General features: G+C 52.3%; 1 protein-coding gene across 2 annotated transcripts; it reads left to right on the top strand.

Moving 5' to 3' along the window:
• Nucleotides 1–218: 218 nt before the first annotated feature.
• Gpr157 (G protein-coupled receptor 157) lies at nucleotides 219–18934 on the top strand. Of its 2 annotated transcripts, XR_007227962.3 has the most exons (5): nucleotides 219–847; nucleotides 11893–12106; nucleotides 15117–15314; nucleotides 15764–18269; nucleotides 18757–18934. XR_007227962.3 is itself a non-coding variant. In XM_048415377.3 (4 exons), exons 1-4 carry the CDS (start codon nucleotides 465–467, stop codon nucleotides 15965–15967), a joined length of 999 nt encoding a protein of 332 aa, XP_048271334.3. In that variant the 5' UTR covers nucleotides 219–464; the 3' UTR covers nucleotides 15968–18934. The 2 variants fall into 2 exon arrangements, 1 of the variants encoding a protein (XP_048271334.3); XM_048415377.3 differs by having other exon boundaries at nucleotides 15764–18934.
• Nucleotides 18935–19131: the final 197 nt, after the last annotated feature.

The raw sequence follows: 19131 nt of genomic DNA, 5'->3' as shown, positions 1-19131 counted from the left end.
TGGGCAAGGTGATCACAAGAGCGGGCGCCAGGGCTGGGTGCCGAGGCTACTCGGGTGGAGCGTGGACAGCGCTGAGACAGAAGCATAGCGCGGGAGGTAGACACAAGGCGTGGAAAGCTCAGGGGCGGGGATTAGGGAAGTCAGGGAGGGGTGTGGGAGCGCCGAGATGGAACGGGGAGAGCTCAGGGGCGGGATTAGAGAGCTCAGGGGTGGACCCGGGAGAGCTCAGCGACCGGTTTTAGAGAGCACAGGGGTGGGGCGGACGTGGAGGGCCTTGGGGAGAGACGGCAGCTGCACAGCCTATAGCCTGGGCGGGGCTGGGACGCAGGCGGGACCCGTGGGCGCTCGAGCCCCGGGCGTCTAGATGCTCAGACAGAGGCGACCGCGGGCTCGGCTTGGCCTCGACCTCTCGGCACCTTTGTCCCTGTGCACCCTGGCCGTCTACCCTTGGTCCCCAGCCGGCCATGCCATCCCCCGCGCCTCCCACCGTGCTGCTGCCGTGGGAGCGCGCCGTGGTGCTGCTGTCGTGTGTGCTGTCAGCGCTGGGCTCGGGCCTCCTGGTGGCCACGCACGCCCTGTGGCCTGACCTGCGTAGCCGAGCGCGGCGCCTGCTACTCTTCCTGTCGCTAGCGGACCTGCTCTCGGCTGCCTCGTACTTCTACGGGGTGCTGCAGGACTTTGCGGGGCCTTCGTGGGACTGCGTGCTGCAGGGCGCGCTCTCTACTTTCGCCAACACCAGTTCCTTCTTCTGGACGGTGGCCATCGCTCTCTACCTGTACCTCAGCATCGTCCGAGATGCGCGCGGGCCCAGCACGGACCATCTGCTCTGGGTTTTTCATCTCATCAGGTGAGTGGGAGACGCTGCTTTGCCTCCAGGCCCCAGATCCAGGCTTAGTGGTCCCTGGCCTTGCCTACTGCACGGTGGCACTCGTGCGTCCTCCATCTAGGTGGCAAGGTGGATTGTCCTACTGGCGGTCATGTCCCCGGGCATCCCGGAACCAAGGAAGGAAGCCCGGCTTGCCCAAGAGACTGGGGCCAACATGTTAGAGCATCTCTGAAGAGGGTGGTCGGTGGTGTCTGCCCCAGTTGGAACCTTCAGGCAAGGTGGGGGTGGATGCAGAGCTTGCCCACAGGGGTGAGCCCTGCCATTTAGAAAGGAACTGGGGACAACGACACTGTGCCTTTTGCCTCCTACTTCACCGTGACTTGGCAGTCTCTGCTCCTATGGAGAGAAACTCCAACCTGCAGGCTGGGTAGGTGTCTGTCCTGGCCGAAGAGCCCACAACTTCCAATTCTCTACCACAGTGGGTGTGGTACATCCAGCCACTCCCAGACTACAGTGCCTCAACCATAAAACACACAAAGCTATGCTTTTTAAGTTTTTCATGTCGTTTATAGACTTCGGGCCCCAGTCACCAGAATTTTTATTCTAAGTTTTTTTTTAATTTATTAATTTTATTTTATGTATGAGTATTGACTGCATGTATGTATGGGAATCGCATGTATGTATGTGTACTTGGTACCCTTGAAGGTCAAAAGAGGGCATCAGCCCCTCCCCCACCTAGAGTTACAGGTGGTTGTGTACCATCATGTGGGGGCTGGGAATTGAACCCAGGTTCTCTACAAGAGCAGCAAGTGCTTTTAACCACCAAGCCTCCTGTCCAGTCCCTCCTAGGAGGGCTTGACTGCCTAGAATTCAGGATCTTCAAAACTGAGATCAGTGGCGAAGGGCTGGTCAGGATCAGGGCTGTCAGTCACCTGGAGTCTCTGAGAGTGGGGAAATGAAGGCCTTTGCCGGCCTGCCCTGCCCTGTCCTGCCCTGCTTTCAACCATGTCAACAAGAAAACTGTACCCAGAGGCCACCCTCACCTGTGTCTTTTCAGAGTTCCAAATTCCCGGTGTCCTGTGCTGAACCCAAGGCAGGAAACCTAAGGCTGTTTCCTTGTCTCTTTGCCTGAGTGCAAGGCCCCAGAGTCTGCCCTAATTATAGGTCCTTTCTAAAAACTTGAGTGCTTTCCAAGGGCTAAGAGGGTAGTCAGCGCTTCAGTAGAGACAGGTCATCTGGTTGTCACACGCTGAGACAAGCTGGGAAGAGTCACTTGACCCTGCTGCTCTTGCAACTGTTGGAAGGAGACCAGCTGGTCCCAAAGAAATGAAAGAGCCCACTTCTCAGCTGCTCAGGCAAAATCTTTGTACCATGTCGTTCACAGTGGGGGGACCTACTGCAAAGGGGACTCGGTTTCTTTCCCCTGCAACACACATCAGACACCAACTATGTCAGAGACCAGAAGTCTCCCATGGTAGGGGTGGAGTCTGAGCACAGTTGGTCATTGGTACTTGACAAGGGGCCCAAGGCTGAACCTCTCTTTGCAAGAACTTCTCTTGACTGCACTCTTTTCCAAACTGATGAACACGGTTTATTTAAGCAAAGGAACAGGGCCTTCTCTGTAGCTCCTACAGCAGACGATTTTCCTAGCCAGCCTGAGCTGGGAGTGCGCTGCTCAGTTCTCATCAGCGACCCCCTAGGAAGGTTCTGGGATGCTTGGGGAAGTCTTTCTAGGGAAGGCCTGTGTTCCAGAGACTCGCTGGAACCTGCTCAACAGGTTCAGTTATGACCCAGATCCTCCCACACTGGTTGCTAAGGCCTCTCCGCTCTATAGCCTGGGAGTATTAGGTCATCGCTGCTGCCGACGGTATGAGAAATCCTCCTCCCTGGACACAGACTACCTGCCTACCCACTATGTGTTTGTTTAGTTATTAGGCAAGGCCTCCCTGTAACTCTAGCTGGCCTGGAACCTCCTATCTCTGCCTCCTGTAGGTGCTGAGATTAAAGGTGTGTGCTGCCACGCCCACCAATGGTCCACTCCCCCCCTCCTCCACTCACTACTAAAACTCAAGCCTCTTCTTCAAGCCTTCCAGCCTTGGAAAGGATTTTAAATGTTAGCAACACACGTGGTGACTATCTCTCCGTGAAGGGTTCTGAAGGACAGTTGGGGTTGATGGCACATTCCTGGAATCCCAGGGGAGGTAGAGGCGGGAGTATCAGGAGCTCAAAATCTGCTTCAGCGCTCTTTAAACTTCAGGTCAGTTTGCCATCCTGGGCTGCACGGGATCCTGTCCCCTCCCTCCACTCCTCCCCCCCAAATTAGTTACTGGGAACTGATCAAATAATAGAGTGGCATTTTCTCATTAAATTAGAAGAAAAAATAATGAGGATACTAATTTGCAAAAGTTAGCGAAGTTGAAGCACCTGCTTTATATTGGTTTTGTAAACAGAATAGTCCTTGTAGAAAGCACTTGGTTCATAACTTCCGGTAATCCTATTGACTGGAGCCATAACTTCCTTCCGGTAATCCTACCGACTGGAGCCATAACTTCCATCCGGTAATCCTACCGACTGGAGCCATAACTTCCATCCAGTACTCCTATTGACTGGAGCCATAACTTCCATCCAGTACTCCTATTGACTGGAGCCATAACTTCCATCCGGTAATCCTAACCGACTGGAGCCATAACTTCCATCCAGTACTCCTACTGACTGGAGCCTCGTCTAAGAGGAAAGCACAAAGCACACGAAAGCTGTGTGAACTCAGGACTTCCTGAGGTGGCTGTTGCCATAGTGAGAATCAGAACTAATTTCAGTGTTCAACAGTAGGGGAAACAGTAAGTTAAAGGACTTCCTCTCCTCCCTATCCAAAATGCCATCCAGCTGTTAAACACCGGTGGCCAGTGCTCTAAATCATGTTTTTAATGGTATAATAGAATGTGGCACGGAAAGGGAATCTTTATGGCTTGCTTTCTGGAAATGCCGGGGATTGAAGCCGGTGCTACCTCCCCAGACCTGAGAAATCCCAGCTCTAAAACCAGCTACAGGCATGAAACACAGAATCCCAGAGAGGCCGTGCACACACAAGTTCCCAGGAAAGCAGCCATGAGGCCCCAGCGCCTTCCTCTTAGGGTCCCATCCCTGGGGACCTTTCTCCGTGACTGGAGGAGGACAGCTGAGACCCCATCATCTGGCTCCCGACGCCTTCACAAAGAGCTGGCCCATTATTAGATTGTAGACCACCAGTGCTGCAGCCAGATGGACAGGGCCGTCACCCACCACCCACAGCAGACAGATGGCCCAAGCTACAGGAGCTAGGAAGTCGGGGGCTCAGGGGTAGACGCTAATTCTGACCCCAAGTCTGTGCATTTCATGATTCTACCTGGCTGGGATAACAATGACTTTAAGAAGACTTATTTACACTGTGTAGGTTTCCCAGTTGTTAGCACTTTGTCTTCTCCCATTATTTTTCTTGAGTAGACGCAATACCACCTCATGTGTGTACGCTGTGCCCTTACCGCAGAGATACACACACCGACACATAACCGTCAGGGTGGCACCGCCACCTGATTGGTGAACCTCGTCTCTGAGGAAAATTCTGAATTACGTGTTAAGCTATTTTCCATGTCTTCTTATCCCCTTGCCAATCTTCCATTTCCCCATCAGCCTTCTTTATAACTCTGACTTTAAATTTTATTCTTACTTAGTGCTTAGGGGGCTACGTGTGTCATGGCACCTGTGTGTAGAGGTCAGAAGGCAGCAACTTTGTGGACTTCGCTCTTGCCTCCCACCTTTATGTGGATGCAAGGGATTGAGTCACCAGGCTTTACGCTGAGCCATCTTGCTAGCCCAGCCTTGGCTATTTTGTTCATTTACTTTTGTTTCTGTTTCTGAGTCTAATTCTCCTGCCCCCACCTCCCTAGTGCTGTGATTACAGGGTTGTGTGCCTCTCTCACTGTTCTCTGTAGTGCCGAGGGTCGGGATGAGACCCAGGCAAGTGCTCTACCCACAGAGCTAGGCCCCACCTCCTAGTTATGTTTTGTTTAGGCGGAGCCTTTGTGCGTAGTCTAGGCTGGCCTGAAATTCATCATGTAGCCCAGGTAGCTTCAGACTCAGCCTCCTGAGTGCTGAGTTTACAGACACGTGTCACTATCCTGGCTCGTGACATTGGCATTAGGGAGAGTACAGCATGGTAGTTTATAGGGTACCCCTCAGTTTTTGTATCCAATGCCTCTTCACAGGGTTTCAAGCCTGCACTCTGGCAGGTTTCAGAAGCACTTTGGTATTGACTTGACCAAGGTCACGTCTGCCAGGCATGGTGTAGTTATTTCTCTCTCTCACACTCTGTTTGGATGTTGTGTCTGCATGTATGTTTGTTCCACATGTGTGCAGTGCCCAAGAAGGCCAGAAGAGGGCGTTGGAACTCCTGGGACTGGAGTTACAGACAGCTGGGAGCCACTATGTGGGAGCTGGGAATTGAACTCTGGTCGTCCGGGAGAGCAGCCAGTGCTCTTAACCGTCTCTCCAACTCTGCTTTTGCTTTGGTCATTCCTGTAGTGCATCTGTGTGCATGTGTCTCTGTGGTCATTTGTGTAGGGTGCCCACCCAAGGCCAGGGCTGGAGCTGCCTGAATGGGTCATTTCCCATTCTTCCTCCATGGCAACTGTCTCCACCCTCAGAGGGGCCAGCTAGCCACCCTCACCCCTGTCTGTGTTCTACCAGATCAGTTCTAGAGTCCTTGAATAGGGGTGGGAGGTAGGGTGTTGTCTCTTGGGATCAGAGGTAAGGGTCCTGACTGAGCTGGCCATCAGCAGTCTGGACTTCTGGCTGCACTTCTGGGTGTGACTGAATGCGAAACAGCTGTATTGCTCGCTCTCTTTCTCTCTCTCTCTCTCTCTCTCTCTCTCTCTCTCTCCACACACACACACACACACACACACACACACACACACACACACACACACACACACACACCTCTGGAGCTCCCTTGCATTTATGGAGGAAGAAAGAGTCTTATGTCCCAAGCTGACCCTAGGACTCTGCTATGTGGGGAGTGGGAGGTCCCACCACAGTGAAAAAGAAGCAAAGATAGGGTCTAGCCAAGCCTAGTATCCGACTGAAATCCCAGGCTAAAGCAGGGAGATTGTCATGAGTTCAAGGGCAGAGCTGGATTTCAGGATTCTTCCTGCCATGTCTCAGTGTTCTCTCCAAGACTCATGCTGGAGAGGGGGACCAGGGGAGGAGAATGAATTCATCTGTATTTTTAGAGGCAGAGTCTCAGCTTAGCCTGGCCTCAACCTTGTTCTGTAGCCCAATATTCTCTCAGACTCTTGACCTTCCTGTCACACTTCCCAGAGCAAGGATTACAGGTGCCACGCCCATGCCCACCTTGACATTTGTTTTAGACACAGTCTCCTCCTGTAGCGAACTCAGTAGGCTAATCTGGATCAGCCTTCCTTGCCTCCCGGGCAATATGCCCACCTCCTGCTCAGCTGCTGTTGTAGGGGTCTGTAAACTGGGGGCTTTTAGAGCTGGTAAATACTGATAAGGGAGGAGGAGCCCCCATGAAAGGGTGTCTGACCTCCACATTTTCTTTCTTGTGGCTTGTTTTTTGTTTGGTTGGGTCTTTTGTTTTTGGGTTTTTTGTTTGTTTGTTTGTTTTGTTTTTGTTTTTGTTTTTGTTTTTGTGAGATAGTTCTCAATGTAGTCTTGACTGGCCTGGAACTCACTACATAGATCAAGCTAGGCTTGAACTCATAGAGAAACCTGCATGTCTCTTGACTTTCTTGGCCTCGAAGTGATAGGATTTAAGCCATGTGCTACCAAGCCCTGCTCATCCTTAAGTATTTTAAACAACAAAGATTCTTTCCAGGTTTGGTAGAGAGATGTTGAGGGAGGAGGATTGGGTGAAACATCCTTTGGTTCCATTCATGGCAGGGTTGGGGAGATTGGGGGAGTGGGGGTAGACAGGGAGATGGGGGGCTGGTATAGGCAATTCAATAGCAAGCCACAGGACAAAGGGAATTCCTTTATAGACTTTAGAGTGGGGGATCTCTGTACTTAGAGGAGAGCAGTCTGCGTTTAGTCATTCTGTGAACCTGCCAGAAAGGCTGTAACTTAGAAAGCGGGTCCTATTGCCCCACCCTGTCTTGGGGCTGCTGCTGCAGGCTAGGAATTTAGCTGCTTAGGGAAGGGCCTGGATGGAGGTAAGGCTACTATGGTTCCTTCCACAGTCCACAGGGCGGCCTCCGATCTAACACTGGGCAGGCAGTCTCTTGAGCAGCGCGCCAGGGCACCAGTGCCCCCCCACATTGGAGCTGGTTTGTGTCTATTCTACTCAGTGTCTTTCCCCAAGATTATATGGTAAGATCTTACCATGGGAAACCCAGGGCAAGAGCCTCAGGGACAGCAGAGGTTACCCTTGATTCTTCCCAGAGTATCAAACTGCTTCTCTTCCCCAGAACCTAGGTGAGCAGGGGTGTCTGCTGAGGGCTACAGTGTCACCAGGTGGGTCCTGCATTGCACAGGATACCCCTCCCCCTCCCACAGCTGAAGTCACAGAATGACCTCATGGTGACCTTCCTAGAGGCTGACCCCCTGAACCTCTCCCCCGTCCTAGCTCTGCCCCATGAGAGGAACAATAAGTAACCATTGTCCTGGGGAAGCTGCCTCTCTGCACCCTGGCTCTGTTCCTCTGGGCTTCCCTCTGGCTCCTCCCCAGAGCTGTTCTTAACTGGAGCTTTGTTGCCAGACAGTCTCCTCTACCCTCCCCTTCACCCCTGTTCTGTTAACACTTTAAGGCTGTCCATAACCACCAGGTCCTTAAACCAGGAATTGCCATTTGGCGCACAGAGCGGGTGAAGGAAGATCCCACCCACACTTTGTTTCCTACCCAGAAGTTGCCAGCCTCCAAGGATCAAGAGGAACCGAGAAACACAGGAATCTGATTGTGGGAGTAACTGACGGCATAAATGATGCCTGGGACCCACTTACAACGGGGCCCTTCGTGGGACGGACTGGGGCCTGGGCTATTGGTTCAAATGCTCTCTGGAAAGCAGTGGGCATCTTTTCCATTGGACTCTGTGAAGAGGGAGGAATGCCCCACTCTATAACAGAACGTCCCCAGATGGGCAGAGCTGGGATCCCCAAGGGGCCTGGTTCCAGGGGTCATCCAGCACGTTGCTATTCTGAGGACAGCCGCCTGCCTGAGGCCATCACATGAACACCAGGGGATTCCTAGTGTGAGGGTGGCTTGCGTCTTCCTGTGTTACTGCTTCCAGTTTCGCTTCCCTGGGGATTTAAAGCTAGGCTGGTAAAGAGTTCCCAGAGGGGCTCGACCAGACCAGACCGGAGAGAGCCAAGTGGCTTTGTTTCAGTTTTCTCTTCCCTAATCCCTTCTAGTTCATTCCTTTGACTCTGGAGCCCTGCTCCCCAGGGGCTGGGATAGTGACCCCACCCAGAACTCCTGCCTCTGTCCTGCATGGGGTATCAACAACAGCCGACAGCCTGGCAGCTTGAATGTCTTCCCTCATCACTCTGAAGCTAGAAGTTTAACGTGTGGCCGAGGAGATAGATGGTTGGCTCAGAGATGGTGCTGTCTTCCTGGACCCTCACAAGTTGTCCCTCTGTGCTTGTCCGGAGTCAAAATCTGCTCCTACCAGAGACCTGCTCTTGGGTGCAGACCCGCGGGCAGCCACCTCATTTGAATTTAGTTAACTCTTGAAGGACCTTGTCTCCAAACAGTCGTCATTTTCTCAGGTTCTGAGGGTCAGGGCTTCAAGAGACAGATCTGGAATGGAGCACAGTTCGGTCTGTAACTGCCTGAGAAGGGAGGAAGCCGAGGCAGAGCCTGACCTTGGGTTCCAAGCGAACACGGACTAGGAGCCCAGGCACTGCCAGGAGGTGCTGTTGGTGCCACCCCAAGTGAGAGATCGGCTCGGGTGGTGTGCCAGCTTTCTTCCCCCTGGACAGACCCTAATCCATGAGGGCCCCTGCTTCAGAATCAGAGATTTGGAAAGGTGAGGCGGCATCCAGTCTTGTCAGCCCGGCCCACATAAGACTCTGTCTCAAAAAAAATCTTAAGCGATGGAGGTCACTTTAATAATACCAAGAACTGTGGGGCAGAGGCAGGCTGAAGAGATGGTTCTGTGGCTAAGAGCACTTGCTGCTCTTGCAGAGGACCTGGGTTTGGTTCCCAGCACCCACAAGGCTACTAACAACCTCCTGAAACTCCCATTCTGGGGGATATGACGCTCTCTTCTGGCCTCCGTATGATATGCATACATACATGCAGGTAAAACCCGCTCACATCCAAGAAATAAATAGATCTTAAAACATAAAGAGTAAAAGTGTCATCAGCCCCAAATTGAAGCAGAGACAGTGCCCTGTGGGCGCAGACAGGAAGCTGAGTATCCAGTGGGGAGGCCACAAGAAGAATGGGGGCAGAAGGAACAAGGAAGCATTTGAGCAACCTGGGAGCACCACGCTTCGTCTGGCGAAGAAGTTCCTTAGTCATGGTCTGGTGAACTTACAGTCTGTGCCGTATTCTCTGTGTTTTCTGTTTCTTCAGAGAGGGTCTCACTCTGCAGCCCAAGCTGGCTTCGGACGCCCAGCAATCCCCCTGCTTCAGCTTCCCTAGTGCTGGGGTTACAGGGCCTAGCTTTCACTTTCTTCTTAGATGCTACAATTGAATGCTATAAATTGAAAGTTATGAGCGCGCTTTGTGTGATGGGATTACTCTTAATTCCTGAGCATGACTGGTCGGGCAGAGTGGGGCTCCCTAAAAGCATCCCTGGAGAGCCCATCGGCTGTATGGGCTTGACACATACTTGGTGTAAAAACATAAATATGTGTTTTTGCTTGTAATTACATTTATTTATTTTTGAGGGGCGGGCACAAACATGCCATGGCACACATGTGGAGGTCAGAGGGCAACTTATGGAAATCGGTCTCTCCTTCCACCACATGGGTCCCAGGGATGGAACTCAGGTCATCAGGTTTAGTGACAAGTACTTTTACCCGCTAAGCTGTCCCAGCAGCCCCAAGTACTGTGTATTTTCATATCACATACAGGCTGCTGTCGTGACTGTCCTCTGAGCCTACTTATCCCAGCCGGGCCTGCTGACCGTTAGCATTCCCTCATGAGGAGGTCGAGAGGTCACAAGACCCTCACCTGGGTGTCCAGCCACTTCCTGCTACCTACTGTTTGTCCCTTACTTACTCTGCCTTACTTGCCTGTGTCCTTGGGGAAGGGCTGGAGTACAGAGGAAGACTAAGGGGTGGGGGCCTCTGTCTAGGTGACCCCCGGGGAAGCCCTCATCCCTGCTGTGTAAAGGAATGGTTTTATGATATGGCCTTTTAGGAGGGAGCATCCACACCGCTATAAGTAACCCTCCACCTATGAGATATAAGGAACCCCCAATAAATTCATTGGTTCTCCAGAGGGAACTCCAGCAGAAATGTGTCTCAGTTTGGGACCTTAGGGGAAGGAGTAGACATCGCTTATGTACCCTCGCCCCCAAGGAATTTTAGCTAGAGCTGTGTTTCCCATCCTTCTGTCAGTGACATGTATGATAAATGTACGTCTGTCTGTATGTACGTATGTATGTGTGTATGTGTGTGTGTAGACACACTCCACACATCCACCTGCTTTATTCTGATGAACACTGAAACATTACAGCAAGATGGGGTCTCGCCTCGGAGCCCAGGTTGGCCTCCCGAGTGTCTACCTTCCCAGTGCTGGGATTACAGGTGTGTACTGCCAAGCCTGCCTCTAATCACAGTCTTCCCGGCTGCTGGCACATGTGTGGCTGCCTGGGCTTGTGGGAGCCGCATGATGGTGCCATCATCACCCCCACCCTGTGAAGATGCTGGCGTGCCGAAGCTAAGCAGCTTGCCTCAGTGACCACAGAGAGTTTGGACCCAGCCCATTGCGTCAAAGTCGGAGTACTCAACCCATGACACCTCCATAAGAGGCGTCCCTTTGATAAGGTGTCTTGGAAGGAGACTGGGCAGGGATTCTTGGAAAGGAGACTTGGGACTTGGGCCTAATTCCAGTTGTGTCACGGTGGGGGCGTTCTCTAAATGGCAGAGCCAGGTAGGGTCATCAGCCATGCACCACTTGACCAGATGTTCTAGAGGGTCACTTTGACCCTTGCCAGGCTACACTCCCTCCACATGAGAAAGGAGGCCTCAGAGCCAAGGGGATTTGCCTACACACAACCCACGATTCTAGACCCGGGATTCTCCCAATTCCTGAAACCCAAGATCCCCCAGGTTGCCAGGGCACTGACTGAGGGTGTGAATGTTGAAGCCTAGACAGGCAGGCAGATGTTTGTGTACTGGCCACACCCCTGTGGGTGCAGGGAGAGGAGCCGGCTGGGGCGTGTAAGAGCTGGATCTGTCTGGCTACACCCCTCTCTGAGGAGCGCTGGACCTTTATTTTTTCATTATTTTATTTTTTATACAAGTGTTTGCCTGCATTGGTATCTAGGTCTAAGTACTCACGACCTCAGCCAGTCTCCTGGCAACCTAGGGGAGTCCGGGGTACAGAAGTTGGGAGTGGATTCTCTGGGCCTGGATGGGAGATCATAGGCCGTGAGCAGGCAGGTGCCCTTGGCCCCAAACCTGCATCTTTTGCAGGTTGTGTTGTTTGGGAGATTGTTTTGAGAGTGTCTCCGTCTGTAGCTCAGGCTAGCATTTTACTATGTAGTCCAGGTTAGCCTGAAACTCACTGTGATCTATCTGCTTCCCCCTCCCAAGCACCGAGGTTACAGGCATAAGCTACCGTGCCCGGTTTCTGTGGCGTGAGAGATTGAACCCAGGGCTTCATCCTTGCTACACAATCAATCGCTCTTCTGACCAAGCCACAAAGTCCTGAAATTCTAAATCAGAGCAGGCTCCCCCGTGCCCTTCCTGCCCTCCCTTGATTTACAGGAACACACTATCTGATCCTGGTTTGGGGAGCCCTGTCCTCTGTAGGGAGGACCCCCATCATTTTTGCCCGCGATAACACTGCAAGGTGCTAGGGATAACCTTGGCACCCCTCTTTTCATGTTATTCTTCAGCTGGGGTGTCCCTCTGGTCATCACAGTGACAGCTGTCTCTCTGAAGAAGATAGGCTACGATGCCTCCGACGTGTCCGTGGGCTGGTGCTGGGTGAACCTGGAGGCTGAGGACCGTGTCATGTGGATGCTCCTGACGGGGAAGCTGTGGGAGATGCTGGCTTATGTCTTACTGCCTCTACTGTACCTTCTGGTCAGAAAACACATCAACAGAGCGGTAGGTGTCTGATGTGCTGGCCCTTCGGGGACAGACTAGTTCTCTAAGGGACTAGTGCCAGGCTATAGGAACTCTGTGCTTGGACTAAATACGGGATCGTGAATAGGCTTGTTGGCTAAATAGTCCTGGTATAGGTGAGACAGGTAGCTGGGCCACAGAGCTGCATTCTCAACCGCGGTCCTGCACTGCCACCATGTGGCCTTCCCAGTATTATACCAAGGAGTTCAAAGTCAAGGATGGTGGCCACAGGTAACTTCACCTCCCCTTGGTGGTCAAAATTGTGTCCCAAGTGTCAGCCTTTTCAGGAGATAATAAATCAATAGGGCTATCCAGAAAGAGAGGCTGGTCCTCAGAGAGGGGAAGCCTAAGCAATCAAGGTCAAAGATAAACTGATCGTGGTTGAAGCAGTCATAGCTTTGCCCTGAATTTGGACTCCAGCCAGTGAGAATCCCATTCATTTATTTTATTTTATTTATGTCCTTTTTTTTTTTTTGAGACAGAGTCTTGTTTCGTTTGTTGAGATGGGGGTCACATGTAGTTCAGGCTGGCCTGGAATTACTATGCTGTCAAGAATGACCTTAAGCTTCTGATGGTCCTCCTGTCTCCACCCCTCGGGTACTAGGATTGCAGGTGTGCACCACCACGCCAGTTCCTGCAGTGCTGGGAATTGAACCCAGCGCTTCATGCATGATGTGAGGGCTCTATCAAATGTACTGCATCCCTTTGCCCCAGACACGGGGTCTGATGTGGCCCAGACTGGCCTGATACTTTGTAACCAAGGACAGCTGTAAACTTCTAGTCCTCCTGCCTCTACTTCTCACTGAGTGAAACTATAAGCTGCCTGGCTCATTTTTTCCCCCATGTCTTACTGGGATGTTTTGTTTTGTATTACTAGAGACTGAACTCAGGACTTTTGCTTGCTTAAATACTCTTATCACCAAGCCACACCCATAGGTGTGGGTTCTTCTGACCTAGCAGTTGTTTCGTTTGTTCTTTTCTTTTCCTCTCTCTCTCTCTCTCTCTCTCTCTCTCTCTCTCTCTCTCTCTCTCTCTCTCCTTCCCTCCCTCCTTCTCTCCCTCCCTTCCTTCCTTCCTTCCTTCCTTCCTTCCTTCCTTCCTTCCTTCCTTCCTTCCTTCCTTCACTGGCTGGCCTTGAACTCCCACAGAGATCCACCTGCCTCTGCCTCCCCAGTGCTGGGATTAAAGATGCAGCACACCTGGCCCTGAGCAGCCACTCCTGAGTTAGGATGCTCCTTGCGGGCATCTGTGTTCTTGGGACACCTCATCCCTGCACAGCACTTACACCACTGTCTGCTGAGACTCCAGTTCTCAGTTTAGCCGATCTTCACCTGCCCTGTGTCCTCGCTGGGCCCTGGACTGTACTCCAGTCTGGAGTCCTGACTGGAGAGCGGAGCTAGCAGTGCGTTCCCACACAGACAACCTCTTCTGCATGCTCTTCTTCCCACAGGCCTGGGAAGATGGGGGCTGCTCCTGGAGAATAAAGTCCCCCACACCCCCTCCAGCTCTACCAGGCTCTACCCCGGTGTGTGTGCTTTTTGTCCTTCCTAGATCAGCCCCCTGCTTGACAGGCTGACCCTGACATGTGACAATTAGCTCTTGCGATTTGGCAAGGGTTTCAGAAAAGCAAAGGTATGGGGTGGGCAGGGAGGTGAGGACATAGAATCATCTCCGGCCTGGAGATGGGGAGGGGAGCTGAGAATGAATGGGGAGGCAAGCTTGGTTCTGAGGAGCAGCCCAACTGGTCCAGCTTCTCCAGGCTGCACCATGTTCCGCTGGCCTCTCTGCCCAGCCGCTCCTCATCTGTGGGAGATGGGCTGCTGTCAGGGACTCTTATGGGAGGAGGAGGTGGGTCCTTTAATCAGGTATGCTGTTGAAGCTTGCCACTCAGATGCCGGGCATCTGAGTCCCTCACCAGGCTTCATTGTCCTCAACACATGGCCAGCCTCAAACCTCTCGTCGGCCAGTTCAACTTGCTTTAGCAATTTGATTTTGATTTGAAATCGAGCATTCTTTCTGCCGTGACAAACGTTCCTCAGGAGTGCAAGAGTCAAGGCTGGCTCGTTCCTTTTCTCGGGCCTCAGGGATCTCATGTTGTGGAGCGGGAGGGGAATAAGCTGAGCAATAAGGGTGAGCGATGTCAGGGGATGGAGGTTGGGAAGAATGGTTGGCTGGAATGGGCTTGAGGCTATTTGCAAAATGGCTGCGTGTGAGCTTCACCTAGAATGTGACCCTGGGGAAGGACTTGCAGCTGAGGGAACTGCAAGTGACTGAGCGCTCCAGATGCAAAGACCCGCTAAGACCTGGGGCTGGAGGAGACCCAGGTGGCTGGAAGAATGAGCAAGGGAGAGAATGGGACTACGGTCCAGACTGAGCGGGCTCACCCTCATGGGCTAGCGTAAGGAAGGATTGAAGTGGAGCCACCAAGGGCTTGCTTGGAATAACGGGCTTGTCAGACCTGCCGTATACCCCCTGAGAATTTGTCTCCTGCTTTGGGGACGAACTGCCATGGGAAGGAGGGAGACCAAGTAGACATGGTGACCATGCCGCGGTGGTCGGTCAGAGTACCCAGTTTCTGGGTCTGTTCTGCAGGTGTGGCCTTTACGACTTGCCTATAGGTCAGGTGTGCCTGGAGAAGAAAGGACTAAAAGACGATGCCCAAGTCACACGGTTGACAGGAAGGATGAAGTGTCATTTGTCTGAAATGAGGGTGCAGTGGACCTGAGGGTTGAGATGACTTGTTTATCTAGGGCAGGGTTTATGACATCTCAGAGACACTCGTGTGGAGATGTGGAGTAGGCAGGGGGTCCGATCTGAGAGTTGAAGGTTGTGGGGAATGGCTCCTGGTTTATCTGATAGACTCCAGACCTCCTCAGCGTCCAAGTGGAAAAGGCCACAGTGCCCCCTCTCTTGCCTCCCGAGGCTGGTGGGTTGTGTGGACGTGGAGATGTGCGTGGGTGGCTCAGGTCTTTGCTCCCTGTCCTTCACACAGCACCAGGCCCTCTCTGAGTACCGGCCCATCTGTGAGGGGCGCCACCTGCAGCGAGGTTCCTCCACCTCCATGGCTGATAAGAAACTGATCCTGATCCCGCTCATATTCATCTGCCTCCGGGTCTGGAGCACCGTGCGCTTCGTCCTGACCCTCTGCGGCTCCCCGGCTGTCAAGGCTCCTGTGCTGGTTGTTCTGCACGTATGTCTGTCCCCGTGGGCCCTGCTGCCCCACAGTGGCATGATGGCCAGATCCCTTCCCTACAGACTGATGCATCTAAGGTCCCAGTGCGCTGGCCGGGATGGGCCTATGGGAAGCGGGGTAGCTCAGTGTCCTTTTCCTGTCCCCAAACAAGCGTGGCTTTGCAGGTAGGGATGGGAAGAAATCTGTGTGGTTGTTCTGAGCAACTTAGAGAAGTCATTGTAGAGTTGACTGATCCCGGATCCTTCTCACTGCAGAAGGCCTAAATGCAAGTCTGGCTAGGGGGCCAGCCAGTTCTCTGCTTAAGACCACATATCTGAGCTCATCCGGTCACAGTGTAGAGGCTGGGACTGGAAAGGTCATAGGATTCATAGCAGCCCACTGAGTCCCGACGACTGTATTTCTGGGATACTCCCAGCCCTGTGTTTATGCCTCTCCCCTCCCCCCAGGGCGTTGGGAACACTTTCCAGGGAGGGGCCAACTGCATCATGTTCGCCCTCTGCACCCGCGCAGTCCGCACAAGGCTCTTGTCTGTCTTCTGCTGCCGCTGCTGTCCTCAGCCCTCTACCCAGAGCCCTCTTGGGGCTCCTACTCCCCCCAAGATGAGAGAATCTCAGGAATCCAGACGGACTCCAGAAGTTCCCAGCACCTGATTGGTGGACTTCCCTCCTTGTTCTCACCGGAACTGCCTTCCTGGTTCCTGCTGCAGTCGCCAGATACAGGGTCGCCCACCGGAAGCTCCGCCCCGTGAAGGAACAGCCATAAGGGCAGCCTCTTCTACCTCCTAGACTCTCAGGCAGGATGTGCGGTCCCTGCACACCCGTGTCCTGGTTCAGTGGGGTTTGTTTGCGTAAGCCCAAAGATGTGGGATGCAGGGAATCCAGCAATGCAGGATCCTGGCAGGGCACTGGTTCTCAGTGTCCTGAAGCACTGTTTACAGTTTGAGGAACCCATACCTATGGACCCCTCCGAGAGATGCACCCTGACCCAGACATCACAGTATGGGGTCCAGGTTTGTCACAGTGTTGAGGTTCACAGAGAACCTGGAGTAGTGAGAGCCCAACAGCAGAGCCCATTTCCCTTAAACCAGGTCCCAAGTCCGCTACGATCACAGGAGACGATCATTGACCCAAACCACCCAGGCACACGCTCGTGGGCATCTCACGGAGTCTCTGCTTGGCTCATCAACCCTCAATATTTATTGCATTTGAATTTCAGCACAGGCCAGAGTCCAGAGTCTTGCCGGTGAGTCAACCACACAACACTCAGGTCCTTTCCGGGACCAAGACAGAAGGCAGCTCAGCTCCAGTCCCTATGGACGACATATAGTTTCAGCCTGCTGTTTTCATAGAACCTTTGTTCTCAGTGATTCTTACAGGGGTGAGGCAGGAGGGTGTCTGGCTTGGCACCTTGTTTAGTTGGTTTTGGTTTGCTTGTTTGGTTTTTTTGGTTTTTTGTTTTGTTTTGTGGTCAGGGGGTTGGGGAATGGTCCAAACACTGACACTGACTCCTCCCCAAAGGGGAGCCTTTGGAGATTCAGCCTTGGGCTGGGATGTACCTCATTGTGCTTCCAGGTTGGTCCCTGTGCCAAAAATATTTAAAAAGCTTTTTTTTTCTTGGTAGTTATTTATGGGATAAAGAAAGAGGATTCTGAGGTGATTATATTTTATTTAATTTGTTTGAGATAGGGTCTCATTATATAGCCCTGGTTGGCCTGGAACTTGCTGTGTAGACCAAGCTGGCCTCGAACTCACAGACATCCACTTGTCTCTGCCTCCCGATAATTACATTTTTTTTTTAAAAAAAAGGTTTTGTTTGTTTTGTTTTGTGTTTCTTGTACTAGGGCCTTGCTCTGCCACTGGGTTCTACCCCAAGCCTTCCTTTGGTGTTTTGAGCAGAGTCTCACTAAGTTGCCTCAACTGGCCTTGAACTCTTTGGCCAGGCTAGACTTGAACTTGCTTTTCCCTACCTCAGCCTCCCAGGAAGCTAGTACTAAAGCCCTGGGGCAGCATGCCCAACCAAAAAAGGGTGTTAGCGAGCTGTGTTCCCGCTTCCACTCAGCGGCTCGTCTAGCAAGCCTTCCCTCATTTCAGAGAGCTAGGTACTCCGTGTCTCAGGCGCTAAGAATGGGAAGTGTGACCGCCACTTTGCAGACAAGTCGAGGAAATGTTCTGCTATGCCTATAGACAGTGCCCTTGGATTATGTCAGTACCCCCCAAAGCAGAGCGGATTCACAGAGCCTGGTAAAGTGGCTCCGGATGAGGACAAAGCCACACTGGGCCGTCGATTCCCCTTTTGTTCTCAAGACAACGTCTCTCTCAGAAAAGGAATCGTCAGAGGACTGTGTCCATATACTCTTTTTCTGGTTTCCTTGGGAAGTGTTTCTTTAGGAAAATCTACACGAGGTGGGTTCCCTCATGGGCATCAAAGAAAGCTCCTCAGCCGGAGGGCTGTCTGTTTACAGAAACAGCCTACGTCAGGCATTGGGCGCGCTGAGGTCCCGTGAAGATATTACAGCCGATTTGTGCGCTGTCAGCATGCTGCCGGTAATGATCTCCTGGCTTCTAAAATAGAACGGAAATTCTAGGAACTTGTTTCCTGCAGAGGAGAAAATGTTCTTCAGAATACCACAGAGGAAATGATGTGGGAATAAACCCAGCTGGGCAGGGCTTTGGGGAGCCCTGGCTATTGGAGATCCAGGAGCCTGGGGCTCACTCAAGCTCTCTCTGATAACTGATGCCATCGTCCAGGATTGCTGTCTGTAAATCCCTCCGCAAGATAAACACTTTGACTCTTTCCACCTGTTTCCCACACTGCCCTCTTGCTGCAGGGGAATGGTGGCGACCCCAGGCTTGGTGCCTTGCCTCTAGCCCTGTGAGCTCACAGACTGATCTCAACCTTAGCCCTTCTCAGAGCTGGTGACCAAGTGGTTTCAGAACTGAAGACAAAAGGAAGGTGAGCCTTCAGTTTGTCCCAGGGGGAGGCCCTAGAGGCTGCCAGCTCCCATTACACCTCGGTCAGCCTGGTGGCTTTTTTATCTCTCTTAGTTAGCATTACTCGTATTTATCTCCCCATACCTCCTTGGTCACCTAAATGTGACCTCAGCCTTAACGGGTGCTACAGTCTTTACTCCCCCTTCTTCAGCACTTTGTGGTTCTTGTTCTCCCAATCAGTTGTCAGCTGCTTCCTGCCTCTGTCCGTCTGGACACACACACACACACACACACACACACACACACACACACACACGACACATTAGTTTTGGAGATACCAGGGGATTAAACCTAAGCCCTTGTGCAAACCAGACAAGTGTTCAGCATTTAGCTCTTCCCTCAGCCCTTTTATTTTCTACGTTTTGAAGCAAGGGATTCTCACTAGCTGTCCAGGAAGGCCTTGAACTTGAGATCCGCCCATCTCAGTTTCACGGTTTCTGGAATTACAGACCTGTGCCTTCGTTTCCCGACCGCCCAGACCCGAATAATCACACAGAAAGGCCAGGAAATGAACGAGCAGTCTCCGTTTACACAGGACTCTGCCACCAAACTCAGCCAACTTTCAGAAGCCTCGGTTCGTTCTTTCTGTCTCTCTCTTAAAAGAATAAAGGAAACCCTTCATTTGTCTTGGCTCTGTTTTTATGTGTGTGATTGCACTTGTGTGTGTAAGTGTACCACACGTGTGCAGTACCCTTGGAGGCCAGAAGGGAGTCTGATCACCAGAACCTGGGGTTACAGGTGGTTGTGGGCAGCAGATAAAGGGAACTAAACCTGAGTCCTCCGCCAGAACAGCAAATGCTCTTAGCTGCTGAGCCACCTCCCCA

This window comes from Myodes glareolus, chromosome 6 (assembly GCF_982192425.1).
Source record: "Myodes glareolus chromosome 6, mMyoGla1.1, whole genome shotgun sequence".
NCBI lineage: Eukaryota > Metazoa > Chordata > Mammalia > Rodentia > Cricetidae > Myodes > Myodes glareolus.
This window is presented reverse-complemented; position numbering and strand designations above follow the sequence as displayed.